This window comes from Panthera leo, chromosome A1 (genome assembly GCF_018350215.1).
Source record: "Panthera leo isolate Ple1 chromosome A1, P.leo_Ple1_pat1.1, whole genome shotgun sequence".
NCBI lineage: Eukaryota > Metazoa > Chordata > Mammalia > Carnivora > Felidae > Panthera > Panthera leo.
In genome coordinates, this window is record NC_056679.1 from 81,152,432 (window position 1) to 81,179,473 (window position 27,042).

General features: G+C 46.8%; 1 protein-coding gene across 8 annotated transcripts in view; it reads right to left on the reverse strand.

Moving 5' to 3' along the window:
* TUBGCP3 (tubulin gamma complex associated protein 3) overlaps nt 1-27,042 on the reverse strand; it is an 85,326-nt gene that overhangs the window by 48,884 nt on the left and 9,400 nt on the right. For 6 of the 8 annotated variants that reach the window (XR_006200318.1, XM_042930390.1, XM_042930376.1 and 3 more), the window contains exons 2-11: nt 26,748-26,855; nt 22,555-22,622; nt 18,278-18,355; nt 17,467-17,684; nt 15,433-15,605; nt 13,340-13,458; nt 12,478-12,603; nt 11,078-11,146; nt 10,538-10,670; nt 8,808-8,974 (exon numbers count right to left, since the gene is read on the reverse strand). Coding sequence is in view for 7 of the 8 variants with exons in the window: in XM_042930390.1 (XP_042786324.1) it covers nt 8,808-8,974; nt 10,538-10,670; nt 11,078-11,146; nt 12,478-12,603; nt 13,340-13,458; nt 15,433-15,605; nt 17,467-17,684; nt 18,278-18,355; nt 22,555-22,622; nt 26,748-26,855 (1,259 nt within the window). In the remaining variant the exon portion in view is untranslated. The remainder of the gene's footprint in view (nt 1-8,807; nt 8,975-10,537; nt 10,671-11,077; nt 11,147-12,477; nt 12,604-13,339; nt 13,459-15,432; nt 15,606-17,466; nt 17,685-18,277; nt 18,356-22,554; nt 22,623-26,747; nt 26,856-27,042) is intronic. The other 2 variants (XM_042930419.1, XM_042930429.1) reach the window with 2 other exon arrangements.

The window sequence follows — 27,042 nt, forward strand, 5'->3', positions numbered from 1 at the left end:
AAGTGGGTGCACAGATCCAAAAGGGCCACTAACCCTTCTTACTGAACGTGTCAATAAAGACACACATCTGTTACCGCATCGCTTATCTAATAGGAAGTCTGGAAACACTACATAAACACACTTCTTTACCAGGGAATTTTTCTGGTGCGCATTTACTCTTCTTGACTGACGATGACGCTTTCCCTCCCCCTCACAGAAAACCCTCTGAGAGACTACTGTACGGACGAGAGCTAGTGTGGACTAAGAAGGCCCTCTGCTCTCGCCTCCCTCTCCTCACCTCAGCCCCTCCGACACACTCCATCTCTGTCCCACTCCAGTCAGGCTGGGGCTGCAGAGAATCACAGGACAGGCCCCCAGGGTCTCGGGCTTCACTGGGCCTCCGAAACATCCTCATGCCCAAGTCACAGTCCACATCACACCTCCTTACGAGGTTCCCAGAGGGCAGCCAAAGGGACTGGAGACTGCAAATGGCCAGGCCTGGTGACAGGTAATCAAGGACCTCCTTACAACCAGCACTGAGGCAGAATCAAGGCTCAGCAAGGGAGGAAAGTTAAATCTTAGGAGCCAGACATGGCTGGCACCCCTTCGCATAATACAGTCACCATTTTAATCATTTTAGAGCGTGAATTCAGCACTTTAACGTTATCCACTACAAGGCTGTGCACCCGCCATCACCATCAAATTCCAGAACACCCTCGGCATTTATTTGCAGGAACACCATACCCATCAGGCAATGACCTCCCCACCTCTCTCTCCCCAACCCCTGACAGCACTAACCTTTCCGCCTCTGTGACTTGGCCTATCCTGCACATTTCACATAAATGAAATCCTACAACACGTGAGCTTTTGTGTCTAGCTTATGTCTCTCAGCCTAAGGCTTTTAAGATTCATCCATGCTGTAGCATGCATCAAAATTTCACTCCTTCTTGGGGCTGAATATTCTATTCTGTCACTTGGATAGACCACCCATTAGGTAACAGACACCGGCACTGCTCCCACCTCTTGACCATCCTGATAATGAATGAGGTTTCTGTGACAATCACGTACAAGTTCTACGTGAACGTGTGTCCTCACCTCTCTTGGGCACACACCTGGAACCGCTGGGGGTGCGTGTAACTTTCCAAGAAGCTGCCAGCCCTGTCCCTGAGTGGCCGCACCGCCGTGTCCCCACCAGCACTGTATCAGGGTTCCAAGGTGGCCAAGTCTCCACCGGCACTTGTTATGCTCTGGCCTCTGCTCTGCTCCAATGAGATCCCCATGAGTGTGGTATGACAGCCCCCTGTGGTTTCCACTCATACTTCCCTGATGACTAACGTTGAGACTCTTTTCCGGTGCTCACTGGCCATTGGTAGACTTCCTTTGGTAAAACCTGAGTACCCTGCCTATTTTTCAATTGCAGTGTTTGTCTTTTTGGTCCCGAGTTGTGATAATTCTTTATATGTTCTGGATACTAGACCCTTACCGCATATATGATTTGCAAACACATTCTCCCATTCTGTGTGTTTTTCTTTTGTTATTTATGCTTTTGGTGGCATATCTAATCCATAGTCGCAGAAATTTACACACAGCTTCAGGTGTGGGACCTACTTTGAGTAACTTTTTATACACAGTATGCAGGTGAGGTCCGAATCCTTTCTTTTATGTGTGGACATCCAGCCGTCCCAGAACCACCTGCTGGAAAGACTTTTCTTCCTTCACTGAGTGGTCTTGGAGCCTTGCTGAAAAATCACTCAACAAACATGAGCACGTGTATTTCTGGACTCTCAATCCTGCTCTCGGATCTCTGAGCCCATACTCATGCCAGAAACACACCTGTGATTGCTGTGCCCTGTAACGTGACGTCGGGACGTGTGAGTCCTCCCACTGTGTTCTTCATTTCAAGAGCATGTGGCTTTCCAGGCCCCGTGCACTTCCATGTGACTTTGAGGACCAGTGCTGCCATTTCTGCAACAGAGGCCACGGAATTTTGATGGAGATCACATCCAATGTGAGATCATTTGGAGTAGTGCTGCTACCTTAACAACAACACAGAGGGGCACCTGGGTGGATCAGTCAGTTAAGTATCCGACTTCGGCTCAAGTCATGATCTCACATGGGTCTGTGGATTTGAGCCCTGCATCGGGCTCTGTTGCTGACAGCTCGGAGCCTGGAGCCTGTTCCAGTTCTGTGTTTCCCTCTCTCTCTCTGCCCCTCCCCCGCTTTCTCTCTCTCTTTCTCTCTCTCTCTCTCTCCTTCTCTCAAAAATGAATAAACATTAAAAAAAAAATTTGAAAGCACAGTATCACGTCTTCCAAACCATGAACGTGTGGAGCCATCGGTTTATTCAGGTCTGCCTTCATTTCCTTAACAGTTTTATGATTTTCAGTACAATTCTTCCACTTTCTTAGTTTAATTTCTCCCTAAGTATCTGATTTTGACACTGTCATACTTAGAATTGTTAATGTTATTTTGGGATTGTTTATTGCAAGTATATAAAAATAGGACTGATTTTTATGTACTAATCTTGTATCCAGCTAATTTGGCAAGCGTGTTTATTAGACTTGGACTGTGAACACTTTAGTTTTCTATGTATAAAATTATGTCATCTATGAAGAGAAGCAGTTTTATCTCCTTTGCAATCTGAGTATCTTTGTTTTTCAACTGCTCCCTTGTCTAACTGCCCTGATGAGAGCTTCCAGCTCCCAGTGCAACCCTGAGCAGGATGGGGAAAATGGACCTGCTGTCTGTTCCTGAGCTGGGGACAGAGTGTACACCCTTTCACCATTGCGACGTTACCTGTTAGCGCTTCATATACGCCCTTTATCAGGCAAGGAGGCTCCTTTCTATTCCTTCGGTGAGTGTTCTGATCACGAAAGAGTGTTGAGTTTCATCAAATGCTATTTCTGCATCACCTGAGATGATTGTATGTTTTTCCCTCGTTTGAACAGTGTGGTGTATTACATCACTTTCCTTATGCTGTAACCACCCCTGCGTTCTTGGGAGAAATCTCGCTTGGTCATGGTGTACAGTCCGTTTAACTTCTAATCCATTTTTTAGCGCTTTATGAGGATTTCTACATCTATATTCATAAAAGATACTGTTCTGTAGTCTTTTTGTGTTGTTGTCTGGCTTTGGGATCAGAATAATATGAGCCTCATAAAATGTGTAAAAACAAGTATTCTTTCCTCAGTTTCCTAGAAGAGTTTGAAAAGAACAAGTGCTAACTTTATATATTTGGTAGAATTCACCAGTGAAGCCATCTAGTCCTGGGCTCTTTACTGGAAAGCTTGAGATTATGGACTCACTTCACGAGTTACAGGCCTATTCCAAATTCCTACTGCTCCGAGACTCCGTGTCAACGGTCGGCATTTCTAGGAGGTCTCAGGTTTTATTATCTGCAAATGGCTTCATTTCTCCACCATTTTTGAGGTGGAGTTTTTGCAGGACACAGAATTCCTGACTGGCAGATTTTCCTTCCAGCATTTTGAGTGTACATCCTAGTGCCTCGTGGCCTCCGTGGTTTCTGAGGAGAGGGCAGCTGCCGACCTAATCGAGGGCCTTCTCCATGCAGAGTTTCCCTAGGACTCTGTCTTCCCACGACTCGATCACAAGGCTCCTGTGGACATGGCGACCTGTCCCACTGGAGTCTGGGGAGCCCCCTGCGCATCCCGGCGCCATGGGTCTCTCAGACCCTTGACATTCTCCTCTTCTCTTCCTGCTCCTCCGGCGGGATAACTCAGTTGGTCTATCCTCAAGGCACGTGTTTCCTTTTTCCTGCTCAAATCTGCTGTTGAGCCCCACTAGTGATTTGTTTCATTTCGGTTACTGTACTTTTCATCTCCAGAGCTACTTTGGGTCCTTTTTACAATCTCTGTTTATCCAGGTTTTGTGCTCTCTCTGATTACAAAAAGTAGCATTTCCTGGGGCACCTGGGTGGCTCAGTCAGTTGAGCGTCCGACTTCAGCTCAGGTCATGATCTCACAGTCCATGGGTTCGAGCCCCGCGTTGGGCTCCGTGCTGACACTTCAGAGCCTGGAGCCTGCTTCAGAATCTGTGACTCCCTCACTCTCTGTCCCCTCCCTCGCTCATGCTCTATCTCTGTCTCTCAAAAAATAAATAAACGTTAAAAAAAAAATTCTTTTTTTAATGTATAAAACATAAAGCGTATAAAATCCAAATATAATTGAAAAGATCATACAGTTTGACTCATTGGGCAAAAAAAATTAAAAAAAAAAGAAAGTAGCATTTCCTTGCATTATGCAAATATTTAATAAACTACTTTTATTTTCGAGAGTGAGCGCATGAGTGGCGACAGGAGCAAAGGGAGAGAGAGGGAATCCCAAGCAGGGTCCAGGCTCAGTGAGGAGCCTGACGCAGGGCTCAGTCCCACAACACTGGGATCGTGACCTTAGCCAAAATCAAGAGTCAGACGCTCAACTGACTGAGCCACCCAGGCGTCCCTAATAAACTACTTTTAAATGAGTGGTTACATAAGGCTCACATGTAGCTACTTACAGTTAACCTTACGCTTAAAGAAATATGATTTTACAACTAAGTTATAACTCATTACACAATTGAGGGGAAATTAACCAATGTTAGAATCGAAGAGACAAAAATACCCAAATTTTAATTGTGTAAGGATCAAACACAAAACGCAATTGTCTCAACTACCAAATTCTTATGGTAAATATATTATTTAGAGTAAATTAAAGAGAACTTCCCAAATTTAGTCAGAGACTTAATCAGAGTCAGGAACATTTATAAATGTATGAGTCAACGAAAAAAGGAGAAGTCAAAGAACACCACAATTAAGAGAAAGGCCACAGACATATCAGGGCCAGCGGGCACTCAAATTATATCCAGCATTCTTCTTACATAAATTAACAGCAAGTAACCTAGTAACATACTGAGCGCTTACTACCTGCCTGACTCCATCCGCACACACACGCACAATCCTGTGAGGCTGCTGCTATTACACACGCACAGAAGATGTGCAAGGGAAGGCTCACAGAGACTACAGCACTCGCCCAGGATTCAGAGGTTTTCCAAACTGCAGCCAACAGTCAAACCTAAGCCATCAGACCCCAGAACCTGGGCCGGTGAGCCCCACCACAAGGCGACGAGGCAGGGAGTTAAAACAAGGCCCCTGTAAGACTCTATGAGCTGCCTGCTGGCACGGCGGTACCCAACAGCAGGCATGCAGCAAAGGGCAGAATCTACTTTACGTCAAGGACTCATGTTAGCTCTATAGTCACAGTACATTTTTGAGAAATCCCAGCAGCCGAACTAGTGAAGCAAACAAGACCATGTGGGTATAAAGTAACTGGCAAATGAACACTTACAAATCCTGAACTTCCTGAAGCCTTCTCTAACCTCAGACACCAAGTAGGAATATCAGTAAATATAAAACCTTAAAAAAGATAAGTTTACTGTAGTGCAATGTAAGTATTCGAAGTAATCTGAGGAAAGGGTACCTGAGGGTGCTTTATAGTTCTGTCAACTCTTCCAGAAGTCTGAAACTATACAAAAAAACAAAAAAAAAAAATTTAAGGATAACTTTATCTGGGAATGCAAACTGGTGCAGCCACTCTGGAAAACAGTATGGAGGTTCCTCAAAAACCTAAAAATAGAACTACCCTACGACCCAGCAACTGCACTATTAGGAATTTATCCAAGGGATATAGGTGTGCTGTTTCAAAGGGACACATGCACCCCCATGTTTATAGCCGCACTATCAACAATAGCCAAAGTATGGAAAGAGCCCAAATGTCCATCGATGGATGAATGGATAAAGAAGAAGTGGTATATATACATATAATGGACTATTACTCGGCAATCAAAAAGAATGAAATCTTGCCATTTGCAACTATGTGGATAGAACCGGAGGGTATTACGCTAAGTGAAATGAGTCAGTCAGAGAAAGACAAATATCATATGACTTCACTCATATGAGGACTTTAAGATCCAAACAGATGAACATAAGGGAAGGGAAGCAAAAATAATATAAAAACATGGAGGGGGACAAAACATAAGACACTCTTAAATATGGAGAACAAACTGAGGGTTACTGGAGGGGTTGTGGGAGGCGGGATGGGCTAAATGGGGGAGGGGCACTAAGGAATCTACTCCTGAAATCATTGTTGCACTGCAGACTAACTAATTTGGATGTAAATTCAAAAACTAAAATTAAAAAAATAAATAAAATGTGTTAATGATACCTACAAAAAAAAAAAAAAAGAGTAACTTTATTGATGAGGCAAGATCTGAGATTAAGCTGAAGGGATCGTTTGAGCTAATGACCTAACACTGAATTCAACAGACAGGGTGTTTACTTAGCATCTTATCCTTAAATACATAAAACCTAAGGTTTGCCTTACACATATTCTGGGTGACAAGACTTCTTCAAAGTAAGTATCCCAAAGTGAAGCTATCCCAGTCTTGGAGAGTTTGCTTTTTTGCCTTACCTCAGTGAATCAATGTCCAAAAATAGAAAAGAAAACAGTCTAGAGGAAAATCAATCTGCAAGTCAGGGCCCAATTCTCTGGCCCCACAATTATAAATAGGCCCAGATCACACACAGGTCAGACAATCAATAACGAACTGGTGGTACTTTTAGGGACGATTCTGAAAACAGACGCACACAGTGAATTAGTGGTGTAATTAAGGACTACTTTAAAAACCCAGTTGCTAGCAACTGCAAACTAAATTATTCCCAAAAAAAAAAGTCAAAAGCATTGCAAATTAGAAATTAGGTTCTAAATTTTAAAAAGATAATTAACCAGTTTGTGGCTTTAACTTTTGTCTTACTTGACAACAATTTTATATATATCACAATAGGACCAGAACTGCAATTCCTGTCCCAAACTCTGAAGAAAATCAGCTTCATCAAGTTAACTGGTCAGCAGCTGTTTAAAAGGTCAGTATCACCCAGAGGCACCTGGGGGGCTCAATCAGTTAAGCTTCCGACACTTCTTTTCAGCTCAGGTCATAATCCCAAGGTTTGTGAGTTCGAGCCGCATGTTGGGCTCTGGGCTGACAGCTCGGAGCCTGGATCCTGCTTTGGATTCTGTGTCTCCCTCTCTCTCTGCCCCTCCCCGGTTCATGCTCTGTCTCTGTCTGTCTCTCAAAAATAAATATTAAGAAAAAAAGAGCAACCACAGACACAAGATATCCAAATGTATAAAACCACGCCATGACTCAAGTCTAGAAAGACAGACAAATCCACCAGAAAAGCGGGCAAAGAACAGGCCCAGCAATTGGTAGAATAAAAATAACAAACATGAAAAGCTGGTCAACCTCACTAGGAAGCAGTAGAATGCCTCCAAGACACCGCACCTCACACATTAGAGTAAAAACCCTCAATAGAACTGAGTGACAGGAGCACTGACCAAGCTGGAGAAGGGGGACCCACGGAAGGCCGACTGCGGGTTGGCCTGGCAGGACCGCTCCAGAGCCGGGAAGGGCAGGATCAAAACTAAAAGACTGCGCTCGCTCCCCAACAGCCAGCCATCCCACCTCGCAGGACCGACCTCAGAGGAACTCGTATGTATGCACAGGGAGACACATGAAAGGGTGTTGTTTTCAATAACATTCAAAAGGTTTACAACTATAAAGACCATCCGTCGGTACAAGACACTACACACAAAGTGGACGTCCACCTTTCCTACACATAGTAACAAAGGACGACTCTAACGCAGCCACAGCAGGGGCTACAGGCCACACGGAGCAACCCACACAACACCTGCACCTTAGGTGCTGCCCGTGTGCACCAGAGACTCCCCAAAACCACTCTCGACAGTCGGCTCTACCGCCATGCTGGTTTAAAAAGCCACTGGTCCCAGCACAACTGGTCTATGAGGAAACAATGGGACCATAACACGAATTTCATGACTGTTCACATCAAGTTCATCCACAAAAAACTAGGTGAAAACAGGAGCCCAGCCTTCTGCTCCACTGCAGGTGAGCCCCACACCCACAAGCCCACATCAGGGCGTCTGCAGGGTAAATGCCGTGCTCACTCTAGAATGTACGGAGGGCTGGGGCACCTGGTGGGCTCAGTCAGTGAAGTGTCCGACTTCGGCTCAGGTCATGATCTCGCGGTCCGTGAGTTCAAGCCCCGCGTCGGGCTCTGTACCGACAGCTTGGAGCCTGGAGCCTGCTTTAGATTCTGTGTGTCTCTCTCTCTCTGCCCCTCCCCTGCTCGTGTGCTCTCACTCTCTCTCTCAAAAATAAATCTTAAAGAAAAAAATCTAGGATGCACGGAGGGCTTAACCACTGAACGTGTGTCGACAGCACTACAACTTCTGTGAAGTTCCTATCCTTTCCTAATGTGATGTCCCCGAGGTTTTGAGGGTGCAGCCCCTCATTCCACTCTTTGTCAGAGGACCTATGGTTTGTGCTGTGTGACTTGCACAGCACAGTGGCTTTTAGGAGCACACACGCCGCCTCATGGCAGAACCAACTGTGCTTCCAACAGGCACACAGCACACACACTCATTAAAAGTGCCAGGGCCTCAGTAAGTGACCTTGCAAAGTGACAGAGCGTGCGATACTGCACCACACGAGGACTAACACGGGACACCTAGGTCTGGCTTTGCCGCAAACCTGGCCAGGGGATTTGGCCTTCTGACTTTCCCACCATTAAAACTGGGATGATAATCTCCGACGGACCCCAGGCGGCTCTGTCGCTCAGAAGTAACTGGTTTTCAAAGCACCGCACAAAACACACACGGCATTCGTGCAGTGCGGTGGCGTTACAGTCGAGAGGAAACAGTTCCCAGGGAGAAAAACTCAAGAGAGTAGCCGGAGACTCGAACGGCGCTCCTTACTTCGTGGTACGTGTCCTCGAGCTCCCCGTCGTATATCCAGCGGTACAGGAAACTCAGCACGGGATGTGACACTAAGCTGAGAATATGCTGCACCAGGGACCTCACGTACGGGTCCCCCGTCTTCGTGTACGCGTGGACGGCAGAGGCCAGCTCACCTCCTTTCCTCCCTGGGGGACACATGCAAAACACCCAAATTACACTCCCGGCAGAGACCAGGTCATCGAGATGCAGTGTTCCCTGGCTACCATCTGGGACTGAGGAGTGGCAGTAACGTGTTGAGGAACAGAGAGAGCGCCAGCCTGCCCCAGGCTTCACGAGTCAGAGCAAGGCACTCCCCTACCGCTGCGCAGCCGCTGCGGGGTTTTTCAAGAGCAACACCCCTGACTCATTACTCAAGCTGGAACATGAATTGTCACCTCTGCTGACCAAGACATGCATTAAGACTCACACTTTATACTGCAGTCAGGGATATAAACACATATAGAAAATATGAAAGTTTTACAAAACAGTACTTGCACTTTAATGCTTCCTATTTTCTTCCTTTCCTCCTTTAGTACAACACGCTAGTCTCGGCTTACCAAACTCATCTTACAACCCCATTAAGTGGCTAGAACTCCCATTCCGAAAAATCCTGCCACAGTGAAGAGTCCCGGGCCCGGGGAGCACAGCTCAGGATGAAGCACTGGCAGTGGCAAATATCAGGCCCCAAAACACAAACACAGAAAGTTTCTTACGTTAAGAATTCAGGATTTGATTAGGTTGCTGAAAGATTTTCAGGAAGGTCTAATGTGACCTGATGTTACTGAGATGCTCCTGGCAGGAGCACACACAGCTGCCTGAGGGAGGGGCAGAGATGTCAGAAGGAGCTGGAGGTCCAGGACACGAGGGGCTCAGTGCACACAGACTGTGGGGACTGGGGAGAGAGACAGAGGAAGAGTCTAGAAGGAATCCACATGGGGGTGCTCGTCATTTGAGAAAAGACACATATTTTGCCTGACTGCTTTCTCTTTTTGAGGGGAGGTGGCAGGAAGTAGAGGAGGCAGGGCACGGACAGCTTGGCGAGCTCAGACCACACATGCCGGAGTCCCGGCCCCTGTGCTCACACAGACAGAAGAAGGTGGCAGCAGACACAGGGCCGTGACCTAGGGGCAGACCCTCGGCTTCTCCCACCTCACTCAGTTCTCACAATCCTAAGAGGAGGCCACTGACGCCCCAACATTACAGAGAAGAAAAGACAAAGAGGTTCTTGGCCAAGGTAGCTCCAACAGAGAGAAAAAATGTTCAGAAGGCAGGAAGAAATGCAGAGCCAGAGCCTGGGAGAGGCCCCAGCCACACAGGCAAACTGGAGGACTTGTAACACCTAGCTTGTGGACCCAGACCTGGGCCATAACCTCAGGAGGAGGAAACCCCCAGGGAAGGCTGCTGGGCCAGAGACAAGTAAAAGGGGCTTAGAGATGAACAGTTACAACACCAAGGACCACAAAATGCTTACAAACTAGACACCCTCTCCTTTCTTCCCTCATTTCAATGAACTACTAAGCTTCCACAAACATAAATATGGGGCCATGTCAGCAACTGGTGACTTTCCCTATAAGTGATCTACGCACTTGTACGTAATCTGCACATTCATGGCTGTCAAGGATACACGAGAGCAGGCACGCAAATGACCGCAGATGAAATTCTCTAAAACCTGCTTTGAAATAAAGCAGGTCCATGAGACTCAAAACAACCTTGGCAGTGGTCCACTAGGGCCGCGAGAGTCTTCAGTCTTATCTTGGGGTCGTACGTCCAAACCAGGAGGCGCCGGAGCGTCAAGCTACTCTCAAGGCCCAAGTTCACTCCCTGATCATCCTCTAACTGTAGCTGAAAAACAACAAAGACGTAACATGTAAACACAAGTCACCAAATATGTCCACCATTTCTTAATCCACGGAAGTCAGCATGGGGAGGGGATTATTCTCATAAAACGAAGTGACAGGTCCCCTCAGAGAACAATAGTTTCTTCAAGCCACTAGTCATCGGTTGAAATGGTAGATCACTTCTCGGCCTCTTGCCTAAGATCAAGTGAAATGGTAGACAGAATTCTGAAAATCAGCATTAATTGCCTCTCAAATACACTGAAACTCCATGGGTATCGAGACCTCACGAACAGCATTAGCAAACATTTTTATCTTTTAAAAGTAATTACAAAGAAACTTAAAAGCTCTATATAGTTGCAATTTTGTATGATGGCAAATCACGAAGAAATTAAAATATAAGCAAAGCATTACCTGGGAATGTAAGACAGACAGCAACCGGTAGTATTCCTTCAGTTCCTGATGCAAGGCCGCGCAAAAGCTCTGCGTGGGAAAAAGCAGGCGTGGTGAACACACAGCACAGCCCTCACGCGCCAGCGCATCTGATCGCCACAGGCTCAGCGCTGGACCACGACTGGTATGTTCTGCTGGTTTAAGTTCTGCTTCTGCCAGGGGCCTGCCGGCAGCTTTACCCACCAGCATGGCCATAGTTCATCCCACGAGGGGGGTGTTCTCCCCCAGCACGAGCTTGGCAGTTGGAAAATCAGATTACAGCTAAACATATATTCACTTTGACAATGATCTTTTAATATTATATCCCCTCTAAATCTTTAGAGTTAAAATGTCATTTTCTCGGGGGCACCTGAGGGGTTCGTCCGACTCTTGATTTCAGCTCAGCTCGGGTCATGATCTCAAGGTTTCTGAGTTCAAGCCCCGAGTAGGGCTCTGTATTGACTGTGCAGGGCCTGCTTGGGATTCTTTCTCTCCCTCCCTCTCTGCATTCACACTCTTTCTCTTAGAAATAAATAAAACATTTTTAAAAATGTAATTTTCTCTGTTTTTAATTAGAATTTAAAAACTGGCAACTCCATGCCAGTTTCTCCCAATTTTTCAGTGTTGTTTGTACCGCTCATTTTCCACACCGATATTATTAAAAACTTCTTTGTATTTCTAGGATCTTAAATACAGAAAAGGTGAGGGGCGCCTGGGTGGCTCAATCGGTTGAGCAACCGACCTCAACTCAGGTCATGATCTCTCAATTCCTGAGTTCAAGCCCTGCGTCGGGCTCTGTGCTGACAGCTCAGAGCCTGGAGCCTGTTTCCGATTCCGTGTCTCCCTCGCTCTCTGCCCCTCCCCCACTCACACTCTGTCTCTCTCTCAAAGTAAATAAATTTTTTTAAAAAATACTAAAAAGATGTCAAACCAGAATCTGTAAGAAAGACCATCACACAGTCCTGTGACAAAAACTTTCTAGAATGAACCCTAGAATGTAAACCCAGGGACCTCAGTGGGAAGAACCTGCAAAGGATAAAACCTCTTCTCTTTAAATATCAGGCTCCACACTGTTCTGAGTATCTTAAAGTGATACACCGTCAGTCATCTGCAGGTTTATTTTAATGCATTTATGTATTCTGTGCTCACACTCCACCAACAGCTACCGTGAACCATGTGTGGTACTGGGTTATCTCTGTCAATACTCACCGTGGTCTCTATTTTCTCGAGTGGACCAGGATGGCTCCAGTGTCGCAGTATCAAAACTTCCTTACTTAAAAAGAACCCTCTTTTCAAGAATTACTTTCATAGTAAGATTTTAGGTAGACTAAGCACTCCCCAAAATGAAGGCATCCTAAATGTTGTGGTAACAACAAACATACCTGACCCACAAGTCCAAACGAACGGTCTAGACTCCTCTGGTCAGTGTATTTTCTGATTTTGTTATGCAACCATCCCAACTCAGCAAGTCTGACTGTCGTATCCCTCAAAGATTTACTTAGGTTTGCCTAAAAAGTAAATATATCAAGAGTTAAAAATTAACAGTAGAATTTCAATTGCTTTTATAAACCATTTGCACTTTTAGTATCCTAATGCTTAGGCCCCAACACATGGCACTTACAAGTAACGAAAGCACCACCACCAAGACAGAACAACGAGAGTCTGGGAAACGAGGGCAGCAGGTGCCAGCAAGGAAGGGAAGTAGAACCTCTCTCTGCAAGCGTAAGGCTCAAGCAGCATCACCCCAAGACGTAGCTGGCCAGCTCCCCGGCAAGGCAGGGTCTCTGTGACGTCAGCCACGTCCTAGAACAGCCGGGACTTGTAAAAGACCACGACATCAACACGAAAGGGCCATGGGGAAGGAGGTTCCAGAAGGGGAAAGCAGGCAAGTGGAGGCACCTTATCCGGAACGGTGTACCAACCGCAGAGATGCCAAGTGGTACCCGCCCCTCGGGTGCCTCGACACCACCATCACCAAGAGCAGGAGTCAGCTTGTGGGTGGCTGCATCCGTGAACACGAGAAGACACGGAAGGAGAAGCAAGCAAGGTCTCAGCAAAAGCACCAGAGCCACAAGCCCGCGGGGAGGCAGACCCGTGTGCCCGACCGGCACACCGGCTCTAGGGGTCCAGTACCCCGAGTGCACCTGTCGCCCCTACAGGTTAACAGCTCCCGGCCGGCTGTACCGACACCCGTCTTTCCTGCCTGAACGCCTCACACCTCACACGGGGGGCCGGTAACTGTACCTTCGCCTCCACTTTGTAGCGGTTCTCCACGCTGTCCATCTTGACGTGCTTGCCATCTATGCCCTGGAAGACGTACACAATGTCCCGCACAAGGGCCGCCTCCGTAACTTCCCCAGCACCTGAAACATTGGTTTTGTAAGAGGAATTACTGAACAACACATTTTAAGATGGAATCTATTTTATACCACACCTAGTTTTACATTACGTGTTTCAACCAGGAGAAAATTTTAAAATTAAAAAAAATGAGCTTAAGATGGAAAAAGCATGAAGTCCTAAAAACCAACAGTTTTCTCAAAAAGATATGGAGATCATAGAATTTCTTATACAAAAAGTCTTTAGAAATTTTTTAAAAAAGCAGGGGTGCCTGGGTGGCTCAGTTGGTTAAGTGTCCAACTCTTGATCTCAGTTCCAGTCTTGACCTCACAGTCATGAGTTCAAGCCTCGCACTGGGCTCCACATTGTGGCATGCAGCCGATTTCACAACCAATCACAAAGGGATAGGTAATTATTTCATAGACGGCGTTTGTGAAAATTTATTCCATGGCATGAGTATGAACTTGGTTCCATTCTCAATCACATAAAAAGAAGCGAATACGATAGAAAAGTTATGATTTCCATAAACCTTGGAACAAAAGCTAAGTCAGAATTTAGGTGTTACTCAACGACAAAGAGGCAATGCTCAGAAACCCAAGACATCGGCGGGAGGAAAAATGTCATGAGTACACAGTCAGGGCCCAGCACTCCCAGAACCAGGGTAGTGAGTCAGAAGGTAAGGACAGGTACGTACTTCAGTTGTGGAGATAACATTCCATAAATATCAACGCCACCAAACTACGGGTAACATTGTTCAAATGTTATCTACCTGTCGTTACTGACTACTTTGTCTGCCTTTTCCATCAGTTACTAAGAGAGAGAAGTTGAAATATCCAACTGTAATTGTGGGTCTGTTTTCTTTGTAGGTCTGTTGGTTTTCCACTGTGCATCTGAAGCTGTTGGTAGGTGAATACACGTTTAGGAGCATTATTCCTTCCTGAAGAACTGACCCTTTCCCTGTTAGGAAACATCCCTCTGCCCTGACGACACTCCTACGGTGTCTACTCTAACAGTGAAGGAGCAGCCCGTCTTCCCGTGGTTAAATACAAGATGCGTGTTTCCATCCATTTACTGCCAACCTATTTGTGTCTCTATATTTGGAATATATCTCTTTCGAGCAGTACATAATGGTCTAAATGTAATTTTTTAAAAACTAAACCAAGTGTCTAATCTATACACATTTAATGTGACTACAGACGTGTTTGATTTAAACTCCCTGCATTGCAGTATGTTTCCTATTTATTGCCTGTTCTTTCTTCCTTTGCACCTCCTCTCCTGCTCTTTGGGACTGATCAAATACACTGTGAAGTCCTTTTATCTGTGAGCTCTGTGTGTCACGCAGGCTTGAAGGCCCTGGTAGGGGCCAGGAGTCACAGCAAACAAGGAGGAGCAGTGAGGGGCACTCTCACTGTCTGGAAGCCAGCCGCCAAGTCACAGTGTTCCCCCAACCCCCCACACCCCAGCTGTCAGGGTTACACGACGGACCCAGGTAGGAAGTGTGGCTGCACGGGCCGGGCTCTACACTCTGGGCTGTGTTCCCAGGTCCACACAAGACGCACCTGGTCCTCACATTCTGCACAAGAACAGAGAGCAGCGGGGGGAGCAAGTGGGAGGGTGGCAGGAGGGATTATAGAATCTGTGGATTACGAGCCAACAACGAAGCCCACTCCTCTCTTCTCGGAAGCGTTCCAAACACTGCTATTCGAAGGGCTCTTGGGAAAGAAATGCAAACTTTCTTTTGCGATCTAGCAGAGCTCTAAAACTCTCAGCAAGGTGTCTGTTTAACCATCAAATAAATCTTCAGTGCGTTTCTCCAATGTCCCAGGCACTGCCCGACTTGCTGAGGCATCACGGACCATACTTAGGACTCTGAAGTTCTCATCATGAGAACAAGCCGGCCCTCAATGGTTGTAAGCAGGGCCTCGACAGTGTTTTCAAATACGGGAAGCACAAAATCTAGATTGCAAAGAAAACCCATGTTAGGATCTATCCTTACTCACCACTGGCATCCCCTTCCCTCCTTGGTCTTGTCACGTTGCGAGAAACAGTGTTTGGGAGACCTTTTGAGGTAGTGGTTTGTGAAGAAGGCTGGTTTGCAGTTAAAGTCCATGCAAGACGTGACCCCAACTGCTGCCGAAGACAGTCTCCAACTCCGGGAGTGTGATGAGGCTGTCTAAAAGAAGGAGAGAGCATTTCCTACCTCCAAACACGCAGACCATTCACTTGAAACACAACACACTGCTGGAAATGTTCCTAAAATTCCTATATTGAGTTACATGCTAGAAATCTGAGCTAGATGCACGACATCGCCCTACCAGAATCCATCCACCGACCAGTCCAAGGCCTCTTTGGGACGTTTAGGCTGCCATTCAGGCTCTCACTGGCACCTCCCACATATTTCTCAGCCTAAAGACCAAAATCTACTTGACTCTTCTTCACAAGCACATAACATACATGACCCATCTAAAAACCAATGAAATTCACGACTAATTTTAACTTTGAACTTGAACTTAACCCCTTTCATTCACTCAGCACTTGCAGGGCACAGCAATCCAAACTCTGGAGGACCATCCTTCTATATCCTCGCTTGTCTCCCAGCCTTCACGGTATTCGACACGAAAAGAAGTATCATAATTTGCAAATTAATTTCAAACATACACAAACATCAAGTCCAAGGCAAGAGTAAAAAGGTCAAGACTGCCTGTGATAACTTCGAGAACGTGTCAGAGTGTCAGAGCTGGTCTCTGAACAGCTGACTTCTCAGGACGTGTGTTTTGACAAGTGTAATGAAATGTCATTTCCCGGGAACCCAACACAAAAATGAAAATCTCAACAGCACTACTGCTCCTAAGGGGCAGAACTCAGATTCAGTACCAGAGCAATACTGCTGGGCCCATCTGCAACCACTAATGAAGTGACACAGGAAAGAAGACCCCAAAAACAGCCCTCCCTCTTCTCTATTTTCAGGGGGAAAAAGTCATCAACAACACTTGTTAAACTAGGACTTTCAATACAGTTCTAAATTTCAGAGAAAAATTCTAAGGGACCATTTCAGTTCAAAGTCCTCTATACAGCGCTTTGTTTTTGTTGTTTTCTTCAAATTGTAAGGTAAAAACGACCAAGTCTATTTAGTTTACTCTTTTAGCCAGAATACAAGTCAGAGATTAAATCTGTAGAATATGTTGCACTGTCTTTCCAGAACACCACATTCCACTTACAACGCACGTGTGGTGCACTTGAACACAAGAGTACTTATGTCACACAACGATTAGTATTATGCTCACGTGGAACACACATGACTGTAAATCTCTTTAGTCACTGTTCTGGAAAAGTACCCACTTTGTAACAGTCTGTTCTAATGTGATTTCCAGGATCGAACCATGTGTAGAAATATACAAAAAGATAAAGAAAACCAAATTTCCAAGTCCACTACTGTATTAGCCACTGCTTTTCTCTCAACCACAACTCTGCATCTCCTGGAAAAGGGAGAGCTGATGGCACGTTGACCATGCGCTCCCAGAGCCCCTCCTCTTAATCCATGAGTGCCACAATTCTCAGTTTGAAGATCACAGCACTTGAGGACGAGACAACTTTATTTTAGTTTACTTATTTTTTAAATAATTTAATAAAGAGAATAGCATAGATCAGTAAAGCAGACAATATTCACTGAGAGATAAAAATGTGAACACCGCAAGGGAAATGTCAGTCAGTTACCAAATGAAAGGCCCATCCTATTACACTTCTGAACGGGGGCCTTCACTAATACGCACTTGCATTAACAGGGAAAGGGTTGGCCAAAAATCATTACAGTCAACCATGACTAGAAGTGGGAAGAATTCCCACGTGAAACAAGAGTTTTTGGGAAGAATAAAATCCTAGGAGAAAGCATATCAGACACAGTGCCTGGAACATTTCTGGCACATACGAGGCCCTAAAGATAGTTACAGTGAACACACAAAATGCCTTCCTACAAACCTGAGGATTCTGCCGTTTCTACTGCTGATAAGCAGCCTCTGCCCGCGAGCCCGACTCACCCCGGCAGGAGAGACTGTGGCGGTGGGGTCGGGCCATTCAGGGCGTACACGCCGATACTGCTGATGCCGCTGCTCCCCACGCTGCCCGAGCTCTGTGCCGACTGTGTGCCGCGGTCCTGGTAGTTCAGCGGGAGCGTCTGCGGCCTGGCGTAGTAGTAGGGAGTCGAGTGCGCATCTCTCGGCAACGCTTGAGCAAATAACGCAGCATAGCTGGAGACCTGAAAAGAATAGAGAGATATGAAATCACAGAACACTTCCTAAATCAACAGAGATGATTTATACACAAGTTTTAGTTCTTTCTGTAATTGATTTGGTACTGTTCTTAAAAAATTTATTTTGTGAGCGCGAGCGAGTGAGCACGAAAGGGCAGGAGAGACTCCCAAGCAGGCTCCGTACTGTCAGTGCAAAGGACGCGGGGTTCGAACTCACGAACCGTGAGATCATGACCTGAGCCGAGATCAGGAGTCGGATGCCTAACCGACTGAGCCCCCCTGGCATCCCTGGGACACTGTTGTATTTGAGGTAATAACAACCCTGGAAAACATCTTAAGGAAAAGCAGTGCACTGACGAAACAAAGAAACAAAGAAAGAAAGAAAGGAAGGAAGGAAGGAAGGAAGGAAGGAAGGAAGGAAGGAAGAAAGAAAGAAAGAAAGAAAGAAAGAAAGAAAGAAAGAAAACAAAATCAACCAGACAAGTTACTATTTTCTTAAGTACAGAAGCTGATTCCTGTCACGACTGGGCATGGCTGTGCTGACAAGACAGAAGCTGCTTCGCGAAGGGCGCTGGCTGTGAGGACAGCCTCTCTCTCACCTTGTTTGGCTGCTTGCGTGGATCCTCACTAAGGCTGAGCAAGAGGTAGAGAATTGACCATTTATTTTTCAAAACTCCCTGTTAAAAAAGAAAACATTAACAGAATAACTTTGTACTGCTCTCCAGTTTCATGTAACTTTCTCCTCAATTATCCTTATTTCCAAAACGGAAATGTATTTTAAAAGCCACATGGTAGCACTGGGTGTTGTATGTAAGTGATGTGTCACTCAACTCTACTCCTGAAATCATCATTACACCATACGTTAACATGGATGTAAATTAAAAACATAATAAGATAAAATAAAACAAAATAAAAATTAAACGTAGAACTGTACTTGGTACACAGAAGTTAATCAAAACCAAAAAAATAAATACATTCACACGGTAACAGCATATCTAAATTTGTTCATTTTTCAGGTACTGCAAACAGTGCCACCCATTACAAAGCTACAAAACCTATTCTCAAGAGGTCATTACCCTTGAATCATTTCACCCACTGAAAACTAACTCCAAAGTCCCCAATGAGAACATGTTTTTAAACTACCCTATTCCTGAATAATAGCATTTCCCCTTAAAATAATTCTTAGAATAACCAACTTCCTAAACATAGTCGTTTTAAGACAAACGCCATCATAAAATAGGTGAACGCTTTTTTCCCCTTTTACCAAAGTCCCGTGTAGGCCATAGAGGATTAAAGAAAGAAAAAAAAGAGAAATTGTAAAGCACACGATGTAAGTCGGCATGCTGCACACCTAACTCGAGGTTCCGAAGTAAGAGTGGTTGACAAGAAACCCCAGTTTTCTGGGTAATTAGCACACGGATTGTATGGACTGTCTACTGCTCCGCCCTGACTCACAGCCCTGACAACAGCCCACCCTCCAGTCACGTGCAACCTCGAGTTTGCAGAGCATTTCTACTCTCTTCTCACTGCCTTACCTCTGGGACGCACACGCTAGAATACAAAAATAACTTTATTTACAAAACACATTATGGGATGGCTGCTTACTTTACACAAGGTCCTCATTATAGAGAATATTCCTTGAAAGTTTCTTTAAAGAAAAAGTTTATCTCAGGTATTTAAATTACGGTCTAACTTTAAAAATCTGAATTACACACAATTTTCCAGAAATGATAAACTGCCCAGCTGGCACAACACGGGGAACAAAGAGACCCCGACAAACAGCAAACAGACAAATGGGCAAACATACTTCGGTGGGTACGGGACATTTCAGAGAGAGGAGGGTCACTCAAGTGGCCCAGGCTGATGAAAGGACCCCCAGAGAGGATGGGGTCTTCGAGAAGGGTGGGCGGAGCACACGCACAGGAAGGGGCAGGCACAGAAGGAAATGTATTTTAGGGAATGAAGACATGTACACCTGGCCACAGACAGGCATGAGACGGAACGGAAAACAGAATGAAGCATCAGGTCAGAGGGGTCTCACGTGCGGGACCAGAAAGCCTGACCACAGGGAGCCCGTGAAGGTGCGACTGCACCTGCGGCCAGGCCCAGGAGGCTGGACTGCAGAGGTCACAAAAGGAGACGCAGTCATTCGGGAGGAAAAGGCCAAGGGCCGGCTGGCATTCGGTGACTGAGGACCCACCCAGGGAACCTTCACAGTCCCCTGTGAGCAGGTCCAGGGCTCCCAGGGCTAGGTGACCCCTCGGGTGCAGCACCGAGGGCCGAAGCCAATCCTCCTGCATCCCGTCTCCCTGAAGGGCTGGAGGGAGATGAGCTCCCGTCGCTGCCGTGGAAAGGAGGGCCCCGTGGGATGGACGCCCTCCCACATGCCTCCTCCTGCACCCTCACCACCACTCTGGGATGTGGGCAGAAGCAAAGGTGAGCACCTAACTCCCCTACCAAAATCACCAAGCCGTGCACTGGGAGGCCAACCGCAGGGCGCCAGACTCCAGATGGCACAGGAGAGAGGCATGCTTGAGAGAACAATTAATAAGGCTTGGGGACAGGGCAAATTTGGGGAGAGCGGTGGAGTCGACGTGACATTCGGGTTTCCAGCTTTTGGCACTTGAACAATGTCATCATTCACCAGAAAAGAAAATGGGGAAGGGCAGGGGTGTGCGTGGGTGCATGTGAACGGATGCCTGGAGTATGGAAAAAGACAAAAAATGCTCCTTTCAGTTCTGAGAATGTCAAGCTCCAAGGCCTTGTGGGAGTTTCCTGAGGGGCATGTGCGTAGAGATGCCCAGAAGGCGTCAGGAAGGCAACAGGAGGTCCCTCTGGGCAGCGAGTTCTGGGTTAGAGCCTCAGTTCTTGCTTTAGAAAAATAAGGACAATTTATGGGGTGGAGAGCAGAGAAAATTCCAAATCCAAACAAAATCATGCACCAAAAACAATCAGCAAATGACATTTTTAAAGGAGGAGGCAGTATTCTTTTACCATAAGAACAGGTATGTAAACACGCAGGCTGGGCCTGGAGAGCGTCTGACGGAGGGACTACGCAGAGGCGTGGACAGACCAGGGAAACAGGACGGCACAACGCCGGCAGGGACCACGGCCAGGATGGAGGCCTGAGGGACCAGGGAGGAGATGGGCCACCAGAGCCAATGAGCCGGGGGTGCAGGGCGCGGGCAGGGGAATGGTCCGCGGGGCCCAGCGGCACAGCAGAGCCACTGCCAAGCCACTGCCTGTCAGGAGGAGGGCGGCTTGGCCTCACTCCCCTCCCGCCCCATCAGTTCTGAGTGAAGACACCCCGAAGCAGGGCAGAGAAGGGACAAGGGAGCCCCAGGGGGGCCATCCGGAGCCCAAAGCAGGGCAGGGAAGGGTGGAGAGAGAGATCTGCTGAGGCAAGCGAGCTGAACGACTCCAGCATCACAGACGTTTCAATGCTTCTAAACCACTTCAGACCCCATTATTTTAGATTTTGAAATCTAAGGACCTTGATTCAGACTCAAGACTTTAAATGTACGCATGTATCGAATTCTAAATGTCAGAATGCACGCCAGGGCACTGTAAGATCTGGAGGAACACCCACACAAGTGGGTCTGTGAAGCAGTTAGACACCGAGCTTCTTCCAGCGTCCATACCCCGCCCGCCAAGGTTCACCTCCTCCAAGACCCTCGCCGCTGCCCACGCCATCCCCTCATGCCCGCCCTTCTCCCAGCGCCCTCCACAAGGCATGGGCTGCCCTCCCCCAGACAGCCATCCTCCTCTGTCCACAGCTCCGTCAACCACACGCAGACTGCAGCCCAGGACCACTGGGACCCCTTCCCCAACCACTCCACACCGTACCACAGGCCTCCATCATCACCTCCCCGATCCTGCCCAGACCGCACCTGCACCCCCCGGCCACACCTCGCACAGCACGCACTGCCAAGAAGGGTACCCAGTGAGGAGAGAGGACAGAACAGGGAAACCAAGAACTGGATGTTTTAGCACAAAGATGGGCCGGCTGTTCCTCATCTGGTTAATTACTAGCGCTGTACTATCGTGTCCTCACATCGTTCATCCCGTGTCAGCCACCGGCCGAACCACGCGCTGCTTCTGGGGGCGAGAGCCCTAGGAAACCAGCTCTGCTTCACCACACTGCTCAGGGATAAGCACTCAGTGTTCCAAACAAAGTTTTGGAAAACAACCATTTTAAGTTAGAAAGGAGGAGAAAAACTTGGAAGAGTTAAGAGTTTAATCACTAGCAGCCTTAGGCACAACTTGGGGATTTTGATCGCTGTACTGCGAACTCAGTACTGGATGAGCAAAGCACGAAACTTGGGATTTCACGTTCTTCTCTGCGGCAGGAGGGAGACAGATGGACCAAGCTCTCACCCTGTAATTCAGTGAATTTATTGGTGTCCAGAAGGGCAGCGTCTTCTCCAAAAATAACAGGTCAGAAAACCACGTGTGGCCAAGTCATCAACAATCAATCACAAAATGTTCAAAATCAGAACTGTTTTAGGTCATTCACTACAATAGCACAAATTAGGGCCTGAGGAATAATAATGGAGAAGTCGAGCTGTCACCCCACATGCAGCCGAGTCGAGGCTTCTACCAGCTTCCTACCGCACGTGCAGCCTTCCGTCACACGAACTGAGGGCTACCTCATTCTGGTTGATTTCCCAATGTAGCTTCCTCCACCTTCATAAGCAATTTCCCATTAAATCCAGCTCAAACCTACTTTTAATCTCGAAAATCTCTTCAAAAGCAAACACAATCTACAATGAAGATCCACTACTCAGCACAGAAAGGCTTAATGTGATCCCACAAAAAAAGTCCCCACATCCCCAAACCAGCCCGACAGCCTCACGGGTAGTGGAGTGCACGCTACCTGTGAGTGAAGCTTTCTGTGGAGCTCTGAAAACAACGCAGCGTCCGCTTCTCTTCTCTGCCGAATAACTGAAAAGTTAGAAAAGAAAGCGACGTGTTAGTCACCTACACCAAAACTCCTTCTAGGACACTATTTCACCCACGGTCACAGGTAGCTGAAGTCTGAAAAGAATCCTGAGCTTAAGAATCAGAATAACGAGTGACATTTCGGCTCTGTGAATTTGGTCAATTCCTTTGATCTCTCTGACATTTGCAAAATGCTGACAGTATTAGGCTGGAATCAGAGTCTATGAGAAAGTTAGCTGAAGTAACAGAAACGATGGGACCTTTTAGATTCTACCCACCAATATGAACAGGCAATCCAGTGGGGCAAGCTACCACCAGGTTAACTAGTCGATGGCTACTGGAAGGACAGATGTAAAGTAAAAATACCTTGGGAATGGTAAATTCAAAGGGCAATAACCAACAAGCCTATCATTCATGATAGCTTGACCTAAAACCACACATTCTAAGCATTTCTGTTAACATGCACAGCAATATTAGTAAATGTCTTCAGACGCCTGCAGCTACTACACTCACTAGTTCCCCGGAAGCCACAGTAATGCGCGCAAAGCCCATGCTCCAATCGGTTCCACAAAGGACGAGACTCCACACTGGACCTGGGCCCCAAAGGAGAGGGCCACACTCGCCCACACCCACAACCCTGCACATACCATGTGCACACAAGCGCCCCTCACAGGAATCCCATACCTGCCCCATACCTGCCACAGCAGAAAAGGCACCACTTTCGAAATCTAGCTAACAGTTTCTCCAGTCTCCAGGGAATCACCCAGCAGGACTCGTTTCTTAAAATCCCAACAGCCAAGTTCACTTAACTCTAAACTGGTTTGCAGAAAGACAGTGACTGGTGTGATGGCCAATACTTTTTCACATGTATCGCCAGGAAAGGGTCCTGGTGTTCACGTTCTGCTCTTGTGAACCACACACCGGAGGTTACATCATCCCGTTCACATGTCAGGTCTGCCTGTGCACAAAGGTAAGGCTCTCTTTAACATGTATGTCTTGTTTACTGGGCGCCTGGGGGGCACAGTCGGCTGAGCATCCAACTCGACTTGGGCTCAAGTCATGATCCCAGGGTTGTGAGATCGAGCCTCGTGTCAGGCTCTGCACTGGCAGTGTGGAGCCTATGTGAGATTCTCTCTCGCCCTCTCTCTCTGACCCTTCTCCCCCCGTGCCGAGTAGGTGCATGCACTCCCTAAAATAAATTTTTAAAAAAATTTTAATTTTTAATGTGTTGTTACAAAATGCATTAAACTAAACAAATGCAATTAACATTTAATAATATAATTTACTCCCTTTAAAAACATATAAAAATACTCCAAATAAATACAGTCATTAAATTAAGCGAGAGATGCTCTGGGGCACCTGGGTGGCTGAATCAGATGAGCATCTGACTCCTGACTTTGGCTCAGGTCATGATCCCAGGGTTGTGGGCTCGAGCCCTGCATTGGACTCCATGCTGAGCATGAGGCCTGCTTAGGATTCTCTCCCTCTGCCCACCTCCCCCCAACTCGTGAGTGCTAACTAGCTCTCTCTCTCTCTCTCTAATTAAAAACAACAACAACAAAAAAATTAAGAGAGGTTCTTTCTACAGAATGAGATCAATACTAATGCACAGATACAAAATAACCGTGGGACAATGAAACAGTAAATAATACAAATAAAAATAAACAGAATATTTACCCCCAAAAATGTTTTACCTAATAGATTGCAAAACAAATCTTTAGTTACAAGGTACCCCACTGACCAACATGAAACATTAAAAAACAAATAGGTGTTAAATTTTGTCACACATGAGAAGTTTTACAATTTGTTCCAATATAATACATACTACCGTTTTATATTCTAAGTGGGCCATATAAAATGGAAAATTATTTTGTGTTGTTCAAGAGGCCAGAACTACCCCAACTCAGCATATCTACCAAAAACTGTAATCAAATTTCAAAAGTGCTTAAATGTAAACACTGTATCTAAGAATTAATGAAATACGAAGTACAAGAACTCGGTGGTGACCATTACATGAAAAGACCATCAGAAACGCTCTCCCACAGCGGGGCCACCCCGGACCCGGGGCCCAGGGAGGGTGACGCTCTCCCCACGGCAGGCCCAGAGAGGGTGATGCTGTCCCCACGGCGGGGCCACCCCACAGCAGGGTCCAGAGACGCTGTCCGAGAGGAGTGGCGGGCACTCGGTGGTAAGAGGCAGAGAGGGGCAGGGAGGCGAACTGTGGCAAGATACAGGTCTTTCTTCAAAAACACAGAGGATACACCAGAAAAAACCAAACTGTGACGGATACAGCTTTCTTCTTCAAGAAAGTCCAAGACTTCCTTGCCGTATCCACTCCAACAACGTCACTGCCAGTTCCGTAACTCTCAGCCTAGACAAACTTTATTTTTAACTACTACACAGGTAATGTGCTCACCAGGTGGCCTCGAAACGTCAAGCTGCAAAGGGAAGGTTCTGTGAACACAGACCTAACAGCTGGGGTGGTTGCTCATCTACAGTCTGACATATAAGAACGATTTGAGATGTAATTAATAGTCATCAGGGTTCAGAAAGAGTACAGCGTTCTTACGTTTAGTTTTATTTACTGAATAAAAGTAAGTTTTTAGAGGTTAATAGCGGGATAAATACTCCATTTCTGGGGCGCCTGGGTGGCTCAGTCGGTTAAGCGGCCGACTTCGGCTCAGGTCATGATCTCGCGGTCTGTGAGTTCGAGCCCCGCGTCGGGCTCTGTGCTGACAGCTCAGAGCCTGGAGCCTGTTTCAGAGTCTGTGTCTCCCTCTCTCTGACCCTCCCCCGTTCATGCTCTGTCTCTCTCTGTCTCAAAAATAAATAAACATTAAAAAAAAAAAAAAAAAAAAAAAAATACTCCATTTCTGCCCCTACGTTAAATAACACATCACGCTGCATAACACCAGGGGCTGAGCTACCTCAGTGGACGGGCACTTCACCCCTGACTGCTCACGGGGCCCAAGTGTGCCGGGGCAAGGACCGCAAGGTCCAAGCACTTGCGCGTCAGGACCGCCTCCCGTCCAGCTCAGTTACGCACCGTGCAGCAGGATGTCGCAGACCACCGGCCAAACCCAGTGAACCAAGCACCAGCTGGGGGTGGCGAACCGTGCCGTGAAGAATGGAAATCCTAGACGGCGTCGCCACCAGTTTGCCAGCACAGTCGGAAGCGCAAAGCCCACTGCGTCTGGGCGGTGGACAGCCAGGCCTCAGCAGGGAGATCGCGCTGACAGGGCCTGCTTTCCTGGCGCAGAGCCCAGAGAACTGCGAGGGGCTGGGAACTGGTCTCTGGAGAAAAACAACCCTCCAACCGGCACAAGAGAAATATTCGCACGTGGGTACCTGTGCTCCAAGCCTCCCTCCCTCACACAGTCCCGCAGGGCAGAGGGCAGCAAAGCCCCACCTCACACAGAGCACACACCAGCACCCCGGTGCGAGTAAATGAGAGCTTTCTTGTCCAAGGTAATGACGTTTAAGAAAGCTTTCAGTATCAGCCCAGAATGAAAATGTTCACAAAGACCATTCTAAGGTATTAGAAGTTTGAATACTGACAATCCCCTAGAAGCCATACTGACCTCTTCACAGCCAACACAGTGTTCTAGGATATGTGGTCAAAAGGTGCATAATATTAAATACTGCAAATCAAAAGATATACAAGAAAATACATGAAGCCCTTTTATCTTCCTCACACTCTCAAATTATTCAGTTCTATAGTATTTAAAACAATCCTCAGGGAGCCTGGGTGGCTCAGTCGGTTAAGTGTCCGACTTCAGCTCAGGTCATGATCTCACTGTTCGTGGGTTCAAGCCCCACGTCGGGCTCTGTGCTGACAGCTCAAAGCCTGGAGCCTGCTTCGGATGCTGCGTCTCCCTCTCTCTGCCTCTTCCTTGCTTGCTCTCTGTCTCTCTCTCTCTCTCAAAAATAAACATTGCTCTATGTTCTGATAAAAATCAGAACGAAGTTGTGCATATTGTTAACACATGTTTTTACATATACGTGATAGTACTTATAATCACACTGTGCTTGGGGACCACACGTACACATGCACAGAGATACATACGCATATGCACGTATACAAGTTTCAGAATCCAACACCTGGTAGCGCTGAAGAAAAATACGTACGTTCTTTCTTGATTTTTTCGGCTACGAGAAATTCATCTCTTTCGACGGTTGGGGCAAAGTTGCTGCCAATAACCCGCACTGCGTACTGGAACTGCTGGGCTACGTCAGCTGAAAGGTAAGTAAGAAGATGCAAATTATTGCCAATCAGGCTAAGCTCTGACCAGCTCACGCTTCCAGCCAGAGACAGCGGGCCGGGCACATAGATCTCCCTCCCAGCTTCCCAAGGTCTTAACTGAGAGAACAGAGAAGCTATTCAGAAACCAAAGCAAATGAATGAATAAATGAATATAACGAG